General features: G+C 38.5%; 7 protein-coding genes across 7 annotated transcripts; 4 read left to right on the forward strand and 3 right to left on the reverse strand.

The window, feature by feature from the left end:
- On the forward strand, positions 1–420 carry BEWA_001370 (signal peptide-containing protein; the record flags this gene model as incomplete). Its single annotated transcript, XM_004830339.1, has 1 exon — positions 1–420. One exon carries the CDS (start codon positions 1–3, stop codon positions 418–420), a length of 420 nt encoding a protein of 139 aa, XP_004830396.1.
- Positions 421–2,635: 2,215 nt separating this feature from the next.
- BEWA_001380 (pentatricopeptide repeat domain-containing protein) lies at positions 2,636–4,806 on the forward strand (the record flags this gene model as incomplete). The annotated part of the gene is made up of 4 exons (XM_004830340.1): positions 2,636–2,732; positions 2,802–4,027; positions 4,062–4,411; positions 4,446–4,806. The coding sequence occupies 4 exons, from the start codon at positions 2,636–2,638 to the stop codon at positions 4,804–4,806; spliced, it is 2,034 nt and encodes a 677-aa protein (XP_004830397.1).
- Positions 4,807–4,853: 47 nt separating this feature from the next.
- BEWA_001390 (hypothetical protein) lies at positions 4,854–5,645 on the reverse strand. Its single transcript, XM_004830341.1, has 3 exons — positions 5,504–5,645; positions 5,173–5,464; positions 4,854–5,138 (listed from the first exon to the last, which is right to left on the reverse strand). Exons 1-2 carry the CDS (start codon positions 5,594–5,596, stop codon positions 5,234–5,236), a joined length of 324 nt encoding a protein of 107 aa, XP_004830398.1. The 5' UTR covers positions 5,597–5,645; the 3' UTR covers positions 4,854–5,138; positions 5,173–5,233.
- Positions 5,646–6,403: 758 nt separating this feature from the next.
- On the forward strand, positions 6,404–8,304 carry BEWA_001400 (hypothetical protein; the record flags this gene model as incomplete). The annotated part of the gene is made up of 4 exons (XM_004830342.1): positions 6,404–6,658; positions 6,693–6,822; positions 6,858–6,983; positions 7,016–8,304. The coding sequence occupies 4 exons, from the start codon at positions 6,404–6,406 to the stop codon at positions 8,302–8,304; spliced, it is 1,800 nt and encodes a 599-aa protein (XP_004830399.1).
- Positions 8,305–8,312: 8 nt separating this feature from the next.
- Positions 8,313–9,917, reverse strand: BEWA_001410 (protein kinase domain-containing protein; the record flags this gene model as incomplete). Its single annotated transcript, XM_004830343.1, has 1 exon — positions 8,313–9,917. The coding sequence occupies one exon, from the start codon at positions 9,915–9,917 to the stop codon at positions 8,313–8,315; it is 1,605 nt and encodes a 534-aa protein (XP_004830400.1).
- A 438-nt stretch (positions 9,918–10,355) lies between these two features.
- BEWA_001420 (hypothetical protein) lies at positions 10,356–11,077 on the forward strand. Its single transcript, XM_004830344.1, has 4 exons — positions 10,356–10,630; positions 10,669–10,755; positions 10,790–10,985; positions 11,022–11,077. Exons 1-4 carry the CDS (start codon positions 10,413–10,415, stop codon positions 11,049–11,051), a joined length of 531 nt encoding a protein of 176 aa, XP_004830401.1. The 5' UTR covers positions 10,356–10,412; the 3' UTR covers positions 11,052–11,077.
- Positions 11,078–11,103: 26 nt separating this feature from the next.
- BEWA_001430 (histone-like transcription factor CBF/NF-Y and archaeal histone domain-containing protein) lies at positions 11,104–12,191 on the reverse strand (the record flags this gene model as incomplete). Its single annotated transcript, XM_004830345.1, has 5 exons — positions 11,978–12,191; positions 11,857–11,939; positions 11,707–11,820; positions 11,569–11,673; positions 11,104–11,535 (listed from the first exon to the last, which is right to left on the reverse strand). Exons 1-5 carry the CDS (start codon positions 12,039–12,041, stop codon positions 11,104–11,106), a joined length of 798 nt encoding a protein of 265 aa, XP_004830402.1. The 5' UTR covers positions 12,042–12,191.
- Positions 12,192–12,468: the final 277 nt, after the last annotated feature.

Here is a 12,468-nt window from a genome sequence, read left to right on the forward strand (position 1 = left end):
ATGAGGATCCTTGCAATACTATGGACAGCATGTTTAGTAAGATTGTGCAGTGCAGGGTGTCTTGGAGGAGGTACTAGAGATGACGAAGTTACTGATCAAGCAGAACAAGGAGGTTCTAATGAAGTCTCTACGGAGAATATTAGTACTCCACCTACTCAACAAGGACAAGCTGCTAAACCAGCGACTCCTGTTACTCAGTCGGCTGGACAAGGTGATGATGCTATAGATCTTGCTCATCCTGATATGACAAAGGTGGATATTCTCAGAGCTAGTAGGAATGAAGTGGAGAAGAAGGAGTATTATCCAACGGGTGCTTCCAAAGTAACCTCTGTTGTAGATGGTGATAAGGAACTATGGAAGAAAGATGAAGATTATCAAAAGTTCCTATCTGCAACATTGTCATCCAAGGGAAAGTCATAAGTACTTTTAATTTCTCTTAGAAATGCTGATGATAAGTACTTTGAACAGACTGCTTATGGATGGAGATCCGTAGAGAAGAATGATTATGATAAGAAGCTAAAGAATCCCGAGAATGGTGTGATCAGCTTTCTGTGGAAGAGCTTTACCAGGGGTCTCATAATCCTATTTTCATCTCAAGCTGTTCAATAGCTACTTATGGATACTTCCCTCTGGAGCACTCTTTACATCATGGTGATAAAAGGCAGCATTAGCACAAAACCTCTCTTCTTAGGGAGTCAGTCGAAATACAGTCGAAAATCTTATTTATAAAGGCCTGTTCTGATTATCCCCAAACCTACAGGAAACTGTAGTGTCCACAAGGGTGTAGGATCTAATAACAATCCGGTACGTGCGGGGTAGGTAATTTGTTGTCTTAGGGAGTCCACAGTGGATGTTCCGTAGGAATTTATATGGATATCTATCAATACTGCAGTTCTATAATTCGGTATCTTCTTTATATTCCATTGGAGTGTGCATGCTCAATTAATGGTAGTCTTCTTTACATGTCTATACTCCTTATTCTGATGACATTCATAACCCATTATTCATTCATGGACGGATGACAGAGAAGAGGAATGTAATACTACTTGGACTCCTGAAGAGATTGTAGGATCTGCAAGGATAAATAATCTATGATCATTCCTTAAGACGCTCCTTTGTTGACTCATGATCCTACTCCTGTTGTTCTGTACACTAGTGCTCCAGAAGCCTACTGGTGAGCCAGTAGTCTCCCTTCTATGGAGCACCAGGATGACCAGTGAACCATATGCGGTAAGGTGATTCCATGATGGAAAGAAGCGGAGGATCGAGTAGGTAGCGAATATGGTATAATTACGGAAAGCGAATGGACAAAAGGTACTACTAGTACATGTATCAGTCAGGGATGACAAGATAAATGAGATTAAATGAATCCATAGTCTCAGAGATGGCGCCTAGATTCCATGGTATGTTTCAGGGACGAGTCTATGGCCCTGTGAACCTGCATGCAACCCCCCAGAACACTTGTAATTCCAAGTCAGAAGTTACCCAGACACATTTAAGGTTACCAGTGATCCCGCAAAAAGGTTCACCTTGGACATTTCATCTTCTAAGGATACCGATAGTCAGAAAGTAACAAGGAAAGAGAAGAAGGGCGTACCGGTTCTCTTCTTTGCCGCAAAACCTGGCAATCTCATAGACAAGGTTGTGGATGGAGAGAAGGAAGTATTTACACTTGGAGCAGGCAAGCCGTGTTTTATGGCCGAGCTCCACTCAAGGGGTAGCCGCGCAGTTGCAATCCTCCATACAAGACACGAAGGTTTAATCAAGTACATAACCCTGGAAAGAAAAGGCCGTAGATGGGTAGAGACATCTGACGATGAATATTTTGCGGCATTAAAAAGGCTTTACGGTTAAAATGTTTTTGGCCATATTGTACATTCTCAATGGATGACTCGGATGGAGAGCATGTGCCATAGACGTTACTCGACGAAAGATGAGCAATTAGAATCCTGATTACACTGTACAACTCACGAACTTAGTGTATTCTGTCTTGTAGGCGGAGGAATCCAGACTATTGTCTGTGGTCCACAGAGACCATAATTTCTACCATACTGACCCATAGATCTTAGGTAGGTTCTTAATGCTGGCGAGTATTTGGCTCATTACATCCAGGAAGAATAAAAAAAAGTGTGTGGAGGATTAGGAAGAGAAATGTGTACCTCCCCATGGCTCTTCTTCCTCAGCTCGTTCCTTATCAGGAGTACTCACTGGATCATCAATGCAGTTTATCTCCGGTATATGATAGGAGAGACCAGTTTCATTTGTTACGAATCCCTCATTCTCTTACGAATTTACAAGAATTGTACTAGTAACTTCTTTTAAGATACACATTTCCATATTAAAACCGAAGTGCCAACCGTGCAATAAATCGAGATTCGTGACTTTATCATAGCACATACTTTTATTCACTAATTTTAATGGAATTAAATTGCTCTAAAATACACATTTACATATTCTGTGTGGGTTTACAGATTAATTCTTCCGCAGTCGTCCCACTCGGGGCTCTATTCCCGGAGACGGCCGTTTTTATTTAGTAAAAGAATGGGAAATGATGATTTTTACATATTTATATAACAATCCTCGAAATTTTTGCTAATGGGTATGGCAAATCTCGATTTAGAGCTTTATGGTAGGAATGAGGATACCTTCTTTGCGCAAACGTCCAACTAGAGTAGTTCCAGCTTCATTCACGAATATTATATCTGGAAGTAGAGAGAATGATACAATTACAGGTATGTAAATGACCGTATGTGTAAAAATTATTTGCAATTATCGTTTATGAACACACAATTTCTTTTTAGCTGAAAGTTGTGAAAAAGACAGTGTATCGGATGATAGTACCAATAAAACTATATCACAGAGACCGTTCATAACTTCCATATTCGGTGCGCTCGAAAAGGTATCTCACAGGGAAACTAACACAAAGCCCTGGGATTCTTCCAAACTAGCTAGACTCAAAAGCCACCAAAACAACGCATTTGAGTTCAAAATACCTCCAAAAAACGATGATACTAATGAGATCCGCCAAGATATAGATTTAGATCCTCTAGGAAGTCATGGGCAGGATGATACTATATCTCACTGTAAATCAGATAACGGAAGCTCTGAACCAAGTATTCACGAAAATACCAAAGATGTGTCGCATAATACAACTAAAAAAAATTCATTAAAGCCAAAATACCAACTGAATTATATTGCTACTATTCATTCCTCTGATAATGATGTATCGTCTGAGGATGTCTCAGATGTTACAAAGGATGAAAACGGGAATGTAAAAGGTGATTTAATGAGTGGGAGATATTCGCATCTTGCACAATATCGCAATGAAAGTGTCCGATCGCTTTTGGAAAAGGGGCTATCTGAGCTTGAATATTTCAATCTTCTTATAAAGGAACGTGCTACAAATGGGGAATTGAAAGACTGTCTGAATATATTATCCGAGCTAAAGGAACGTAATATACCCCTTTCTACGGAGACATATAACAATGCTTTAATAGGATGTGTGAAATCTAAGGATCCAAAAACTGCCAGATACTTATTCCTTTGCTTAAGATCTGATGCATTACCACCTGATTTAAGAACCTATACGCTCCTGATAAAAACGCACATGTCATCTGGCGATGTATCTAGTGCATTTTCCCTTTACAGAAAAATGGAAAAGGAAGGAATTAAAGCAGACTTGGTAATATTTTCTGTGCTAATCGATGGACTAATTTCAAAAGGGTACATTTCAAACGCTTGGAGATTGTATAACTATATGAGAACTTGGAGATTGATAGAGCCTGATGAGGTTTTGTTCACAATAATGATAAAAGGATGTGTATCTACGCGGGAGGCTGAAAAGGCTTTGACGCTTTATGATGAAATGTTACAGCTTAAAAAATATCCTACCTGCTATACGTATGGAGAACTAATCCACTGTTTATCAAATAGAAGAGATTATTTCCAAAAGTGTTTTTCTCTTTTTAATCAGATGAAAGCAGAAGAATATCAGATCCCTCCACAGATCATATATTATTTGTTACAGGTAATTTATAACAGTTGTCAAATATTTATTCTAGGCATGTGCAACATGCGGAAACATACGAAAAGCAAAAGAGGTATTCTTTGAGGCTAAGAATTTAGGGATTAAAGTTGACGAAGAAATGTATATACTGCTCATAAAGACATTCGCAAAACAAATTGGCCGAGATAATATGACGGAGAATGAGAAGATCAATAGCATTCGCAAAGTATGGGAAATCGTTCATACGATGTCTTCCAATAATATGAAGGTAACCACAAGGTTGCTTAATGCAATAATTTTGGTTTATGAAAATGGAAACTACTATGATTATGCATTGGACGTACTTGGGCATTTTTCAAGATTTAATGCTAAACCTGACTATATGACATACTTTATCCTACTAAGGTTTGTGTATAAATCCATAATACAGATTGTACAGAATGCTCGGATCGAAGCAGAAGGACCCAGGGAGGTTCTTTACTTTGTGGACTGAAGCCAAAGTAGAAATTCAACCAGGGAAGAGTCTTTTGTGCATGGCTCTAGAAATGGCAATTTTATCGAAATCTGCGAAAAAGACTCTTGAAATACTCAATGAGATGTACTGTGCAAAAGTGTTTCCAACTCCTGCTCTAATGAGGAAGTTGTACGAGAGTGGAAAAAAAATTACACAAATTCATCTAATGATAAACAACTTGGTGACTCTGCAGAGACAACTCGTATTTGATGAAAAGACAAGGGAAAAGAATATGTTACAGACATATGTTGACGAACATTCACTGAATACAAATCGCATCATTTAGATATTAGGGCGTGTAGCCTATTAAAAACATTGCTAGAATCGTTTTTTATGGCTATACAACTTGGAGATTTTATTTTTAAGGTGGAACATACGTTTTTAAGAATGCTAACGTATGAAATCCCCCTTCTTTTACATATTATCGGAAAGTGTTGTATCATTGTTGTGGGCACATTTCCCTTGAAGAGTATGATTGCAGAGATACTATCGCCATTCTCTATAGCTTTGTTAGTTTCATTGATTCCAAAAATTAGCCCTTTGCTTGAGTCTTTTGATTCTATAATATTCCCTAGTATTTCACAGATTTCATCCTGAGTTTCCTGTGAGACAATGTTCCTAAAGACGCATATTAGTCGTCCTCTGATCTTACCATTCAAAAGACTCGAGCCTGGCAAACTTGAATTTCGAGTGATTGGTCTTGAGTGCCATGGCTAACGCGTACCAACGATCCTATCACCTGGCAACAAGTCCATACCACATGTCCCTGCTTCTCTGTGCTGGTTAACAAGATCTAGGAAATCCTGTGTACAGGCGACTTCAGCTCTGTAGTACTGGTACTTGCAGCGAGGGTCGTCTTCACCAAGCTCTCTGCAACACCTGCAGAACATGGTATATCTGATAAAGCAGTACAATCTCTGGGTCATTTGAAGTGAGCGTGGATCCTATAATGTGATGATTTATGAGTGATTACGATAACATACCCCTACGTGAGGGTTATCCAAGGTATAATTGTCATACGACTTCCAGTACTGCAGATCCTTTGGACTGGTGACTTTAGATCTGTCGATTTCCATCCTTGTGTAGCTAAATAGGATGTTTTTCGTATAATACAATTATAATACCGAGGTATCCGGCCAATCGTAGTTCCTTGCTGACCCTATGGGGAACTTGCAGAGTACCAGTTCACGTTTTGTGCTACTTTTGGCGTCTGCCAGTTTATTTTCCGCTTAATTTAATCCTCTTCAGATTTGTCCATATGAATTGGCCGTTCAGCGCTCTCGCTGCTCCAAGCTAGGAGTCGTCCCAGCTAATTCGCCACTGATTTCACTAATTGATAAGATATCCTTTCTGCGTAATACATCATTTCCATCTATTTATTGTCCGTAGTAGCAGGTAGTGATCGATTTCGCTCTCCTCTGGTTCTCGTCCAATATAATTCCGGTTTCTCCTCACTTTTAGGAATCTTCAGATATTCATAGATGGATATAAGATTATAATGTCGTTGTACCGAGAAGTGTGACCCATAGGTCGCCTCTTTTGGTGTGCTGTCACTCTCGCCTCTTACCAAAACACATTCCAAATAACTTTCATGTTACATGAGATTATGCATACATAATCTTAAATATGTATTTATATTTGTATTTTATGGCAACTTGAGCCGTTATACCAATGTAGCTATGATATTAAAGACGAATCCACCGTAATGTCCAATGACATTGACTGTTTTGTTGTTTCTCTTGAGAATCTTGATACATGCCTCTTTGTTAACTCATAAAAATGGAGATTGCAGTCACTTAACAGTGCCCTTGAAGGGCCAAACCCTAAACTTTCTCCAATCACCGATTTTTGCCGGGGATAAACCATCAAAGCTCGGTGTTAACATGGTTACATCTAGGAAAGTTCAGTCTTACTCCAGGGGTAACAAGAAGAAAATCGCAAATAGATCGAAAATAGTTGCGAAGTTGAAAGCAAGGAAAGCTCTTAAAAGACATAAAAAACGTAAAGTTGGAGAGAAAGACAAACCTAAAGAAAAGGTTAAAAATGATCTATTGGAGAAGTATGGAGTAGATTTGGGACCAATAGGACAAACAATCTACGATTGGTTTTGGCCATCTAATCCAAACATTCCGAAAAAGGTACCCTTGATACATACTAAACAACCACTTTTAGCGCAAGGAATTCCTCAAGAAGTTACAGGAAGAAAGAGAATTCGAAAAACAAAAAGGACCAAAGGTCATAGAACAGACTCCTGAAGGTGTTTATAATCAGTTACTTCATCGTTACGTATTACACAACTACGGTAAGGCATATTTACAAATCTAAAATGCAATTTAGCTCGTGAGCCATTTGTTGAAATTTACAAAAGGCTAGGATTCTACATGAAAATCACTCCTCGTATCCTAGTTAGAGAAGTTGGAGCGATCACTGGACTTTTTGGTATTAATATACTGAAGCCAAATGGTAAGCTTGTTTTGTGAATTCATGATTTTCAGAATTTGAGACCGGAAAGTCAATTAGGGCTGATGTGTTATGTTTGAGGAGAATTAAATTCCAAGTTTATTCACTGCTTGGACATAAATTATTGCGTTACACACTAATGTTTCTGTTGAGGTATATAAGGTTGGGTATACCTACGGAAATCCGCAATAAATTCGTATCAAAGTTGCTGAGAGATAAAGCTATAGCCGCTGCTGCCACTATGACCTGCAACCAAATAGACTTTTGCGGGTCAGATGATCCGTTAAAACAAACCTACCCAGAGAGAATATCATTTGATAGCCAAGGTTATCCTTATTCTGATGAACCATTTCTTTATTCATCGAAAAAAATTTCTACACCATGGTCACCATCAAAATTGGTTCATAAAGAAGTATTTCGTTATTTGAATAAAGAGTCAAAGTCAAAATTGGTACTAATGGCAGCTGCACTCTATCCGAAGTTTGCGCTACAAATTGTTAAGAATATAGCAGTTATGGCAGGCTATCCAAGTGAACGTCAGCTAATAACTTCATTCTGTTTGAAGAATCAATTTTTCTCTAAGGCTGCGCACTCATTCGTATCTAAATTGGAGGAAGAGATCGAATCAGATAAATTACTGAGGGATGCAGCGAGTTTGTACACTAAATCAACACATGAATCACAAGCTTCTGCATTGAAAATATTAGCTACCGTCCCATACGTGTCCGGGTTGATTAAAAGGCACCTTGAATCTGGGCACAAGACTATGCCGGTAAAGTCTGCAAGGAATGTTTTCATGAGGGTAAGGGAAGAAGTGGAGCTATTACCGGAGGAGATGATTCTTTGGGATGTTTTGAGAGACTTGATTTCAAGGAGAGTTCTAAATGTTCCAGCGCGCATATATAGACAAGTTAGAACGGAATTCTTTTCTGTAGCAAATTATCTAAGCCATTCCCTAAAACGTGAGCTTGAAAAACGTTCGGTTGATACATCTATCTTGTATTACGGCATAGACAAAATACCTGAGGATATAAAATCCATTAGTAGAGAAGAAAGAATGGATTTAGCGCAAAAAGTTGGGAGGAATTTGAAACAAATTTGGCTAAACTCTGCAAATAAAAATAATCGTACTTTTGAGGATGTAGGTCTATATATTTTGGATGCAATGGCCGCCACAGCCGGTTACAAGGATTTGAAAAACGTTATAACTTTGGTGACAATGCTATCAAAGCCTATTGTTGGAAAGATTGAAAAGAAAACTAGACAACCAGGACCAGATTTTGAGCATTCTCCACATCTGGAATTTAAAGATTTTAAAAAGTAGTTTATACGTCAACTATTTATCCATGGATGTTCTAGAACTTCTCTTAGTGAGAGTCTATTTTTGTGATTAATTTGTAACATTCCAGATATTAGCGATTTTAATTCTTGCGATATTTGTCTAAATGTATGAAATGAAAGGGGTGTTTCAAGCATGCTCATAAGCATTTGAATTCCGCCATTGCCATAATATGGGAGTTTGCCATATATCATACAGTATAGAGTGACTCCTAATGAGAAAACGTCTCTTTCTCTTCCTGGTATTGATCCTTCAATATATTTCAGACTCTCAGGACTGGTGAACGCCAAGCTTCCCTCGGAATCAAAGATAACGAGTTGTTCGTCCTCCACTTCAGCAAGACATGCAACCCCAAAGTCTGTAATTACACAGAGTTGTTCTTGGTCACTTTGTTCTTCTGTATCATTTGAAAATTTTGATCCTGAAATTTGTGTACATTTTAAAAAACTGGAATTTACTTTATACTGTATCTTGTCACTATTTTTTACTAAATAATCATAGAGAGGGAAGTGAGAAAGTGAACATTCTTTTAATATTTCCTCTGCATATAAGATAGAGTTACGCCCTATCCCAAACGAAGTTGAATTAGCAACAAAGTCAGAGATTGTACTTGAAAAATCTACAACTAATCTGGCATCTTCCCATACGCACCAGTAAAAATCTGATGTAATGTTAGGATGATAGGGAAACTCCGAATCTGGTAAGTAGTCTTTAAAGTTCACGATATCCATACTATCAGAAACGTCTTCTTCAAGGCTGCTTTGCAAATCCAAAATCTCTTGAGTTGACAGTTTAAACTCGAAGACTTCATCACTATATACACTTAAACTGTCACTATCCTCATCATCGATGGGTATAGTTTCAAACATGCTAGGATCTTTGTATTTCATTAAAATATTTTCAGGTTTAATATCTTTGTGTATAATCCCATTTGAATGAAAAAATTCCAAAGTTTCTGCTAGTTGTTTTACTATTTTTTTCGCGAAACTTTCCTTATAAAGACGTCTGCATGGCTCCTGAGTTGAATCATCAAAGCATGGACCAGAGTAACTTTGTAAGAGTGGATCGTAATGCATGAGTTGTGAGGGGTAGTACGACATTATAAAGTATATAAGATCATCGTCATCATTAAAAATGACTTCTTTGATCTTTGCTACACCTTTGCATTCCTGTAGGTAGGAATGGAGCAAAATTTCATCAATGAGTTTATCAAAAAATGTGATGACTTGAGTATCGTCCCTGTAAAATCTTACAGCTCTTTCTCGCTTGCAAGCTGTTATATGGTACATTTTCATACACAAACATTTTTTGTCTAGTATATCGTAGCACAGCCAAATAGTGGCATTGTTTGTTTGTGCTATCTTTCTTTGAATAAAGTACTGGTTTATCGCTCTTCCTATCGTTATCCTTTGGATGAATAGTCCATTTGGTGGTTTACAGAGCTCCAAATTTGTGTAGACCTGAGAATTGCGATGTGTACCTTCATCCTTGGACTCTGAGAGTACGACTTTTGCAGGCTTCCAGTATATAGCATTTTCAGTCACACATATGCCGCCGGAAGCAAGTTTCTTGGCCAATATACTCGCAAACGCGTTCATTATATCTTACTAGGGCGGAGTGCCTACTCCAAATCTATGAAAAACAGGATTCCCATGAAAAGTTCGTATGAATATGCGACATAATTAATTAACCTCTTACTGAATAGTCAAAAGTATAGGGTAAAAAAGTCAATGACCGGGAGCTGGCGGATCATACACACGATCTGGAGCAATTATAGCTACAAGGCTACATACTTGCAATGGATATACAGGTATGGTAATTGTAACGATTAGGGGTGAACCGCCGGAAACGAGACAAACCAACGAACGCCAAAATCCACTCGCTACTTATGACTCACTTGTGAACCTTTTTCTCACAAATTATTTTTCGTCTGTAAATGCCGATTTGATTTAATATCGATTGGCAAACGCTATACTCGAGTTATAGGTCTCCCACCACACGGAGTAGCACGAGTTCACACGATGCATTGGACATTTAGACTTTGTAAATGCTCAAATTTCACATCTGTTGAATTAATCTTTTAGTTGGACCTGATGGCGGTTTTTAAAAACGTGCATCATCTCCGTCACTTCTGCAAGAACACAACAGATTCCTTTACTGACAAAAGGCTACAAGATTTTTTCTTCAGAAGAACATATAGGGCATGGTTTAATGATTCTACTCAATATGTATACTATTTCCTGAGCTATGTGACTACTGGAGTAACTGTAGCAGTTGTCGCACATGAGCTTATGGGAAATCCAAGTATTGCGTAAGTTTCTCGCTTCATCCCGATATTAACCTCTTCAGAATCCGTGGAAGGAATACATCACAACTTCTGCCAGATAGGTTATCGTTGCACGCTCATGCTATCCCATTCTATAACCATACTCTGAGGTTTGGTGCTCTGATGCGAATATATTCTCTTTAGGAACTATTCCCAGAAGTTTACAGCTTCTTTGGTTGATAACGAGCATGATTACGGTCAAGAAGATCCATACAAGTATCGTCCAAAGCGCGAGAAACATTATGGAAGATTTCCATTCATTTTCAGTGCACCAAGGTATTTTATTGACTGTCCTGAGTATGAAAATACTCTCCACAAGAATGTTGAGAAGCGCTATGTGGTATGTTTCTTTTAGTTTCTTTACATTGTTATATAGGAACTGGGTTACTATGGATCCTCTGAGTAATTGATAAATTGTAAATGTCCTTGTACAAATATATGACAAGTGTATTCACAAGTTAGTTGAAATTGTTTGGTATAAAGTATTGGTTATCAAACCTTTCATCGTGATACCCGTTGAACCGCGGTGTGTTGACATAGTGCGTTTGGTATGGAGTGACGTGTGTTTTAATAACTTGTCCGGGATTCCTAATGGGTTGACTCCTGTGTATCATCATTGGTGGTTGCATTGGAATGGGTCGGTTTGGGTTCATGGTGGGTATGTAGGTTGGATTTTGAGCAATTGGTAGGCCCTCGTATTGTGTAGGCATGTATCCCTGAATGGGTGCGACGGGTCCGAGTTGTGGGAGTCTATACGGGTGAATCTGCTTTATACTCCGTTTTTGTAATCTTTCGTGAATTAGTTGAATGCCAGGAGGAATAGATAAACGACCGTTCCTTTGGCAATTTACCCTAGGGTTTATGTGGATCCCTTGAGTTCGTTGTGTTGCCTAAATTTGCAATTTAAATTCCCGTAAACGTACCAAAAGTTGCGATTCCATCTTTGGTCGAAGTTCCTCTGGAGTTAGGACATCATAGAGGAAGTTATATATGTTACTTTTAAATATAGCCGATGTTATATCTTGTTTCTGGGCAAGTATTGGAGGGAGTTAGAGACGAACCTGGAGTGTGCATCTCCTTGTGAGAAGGGTACATGTCCATGACTGTAAGGTCAGTTCCTTAATAAGCATTTCGCATGCCTTGGCAAGTATCACAGGGGCATCAGCGGATATCATCTAAGTGAGTTTACAAGTATATGTTAGCAAACTTACTCCGCTGTGCTCACCTTCCTTCATGATTTTTTTGACCCTTGCTACGGGTAGCTGGGCGTTTCTATTTTGGTCAACCTCATCGTCTGTGTATGCGTTTATGCTGGAATCCACATGAACTTACTCATATAGGTCGACTTATAGTCATAAATGTCGTCCCTTGGTTCGCTTATGCTGCTTTCAGACATTCTTCTTAGGGTTATTCTGTGCAGATGAGCTTTTGGAACGGAACCGCACAAAGAGCATGTAATTAAGCGCGACCTATCGGTAAAATGACGTAAACAACTGTTTCATTGCACAGGTGACAAAATTATTAAAACTCAAAGGTAGTTTAAAGTGGTGATGTGTAGTTGTGTAAATCTGTGGCACGACATGTCAGGATTTAAACGCGGCTGATAGGTCTACAGATACGTCACATGATTTATAAATTTATAAATAGCATTAAAATCATAAAAAATTTGGTAAATGGTAAAATGTGTCGGCGTAATTCGTGTCCCTCACTCCCGTCTGGGTTACTCGTCCCTCTTCCTGCATTTCATTTCACCTTTTCCAAACACTTTTAGTATTTTCCATCTATACGTTTTGCTAATTCTGTGAATTTACGCTGAGGTGCAA

Source organism: Theileria equi, chromosome 3 (genome assembly GCF_000342415.1).
Source record: "Theileria equi strain WA chromosome 3, complete sequence".
Lineage (NCBI taxonomy): Eukaryota > Apicomplexa > Aconoidasida > Piroplasmida > Theileriidae > Theileria > Theileria equi.

What these genes read in the sequence shown, in the direction of transcription:
- BEWA_001420 (XM_004830344.1), top strand. Translation starts at nt 10,413, where the DNA reads ATGGCGGTTTTTAAAAACGTGCATCATCTCCGTCACTTCTGCAAGAAC. An exon ending in ATGGGAAATCCAAGTATTGC is followed by an intron (nt 10,631 to 10,668) that starts GTAAGTTTCTCG and finishes TAACCTCTTCAG; the next exon opens with AATCCGTGGAAGGAATACAT. An exon ending in ATGTTGAGAAGCGCTATGTG is followed by an intron (nt 10,986 to 11,021) that starts GTATGTTTCTTT and finishes ATTGTTATATAG; the next exon opens with GAACTGGGTTACTATGGATC.
- BEWA_001390 (XM_004830341.1), bottom strand. Translation starts at nt 5,596, where the DNA reads ATGGAAATCGACAGATCTAAAGTCACCAGTCCAAAGGATCTGCAGTAC. An exon ending in TGGATAACCCTCACGTAGGG is followed by an intron (nt 5,465 to 5,503) that starts GTATGTTATCGT and finishes ATCACATTATAG; the next exon opens with GATCCACGCTCACTTCAAAT.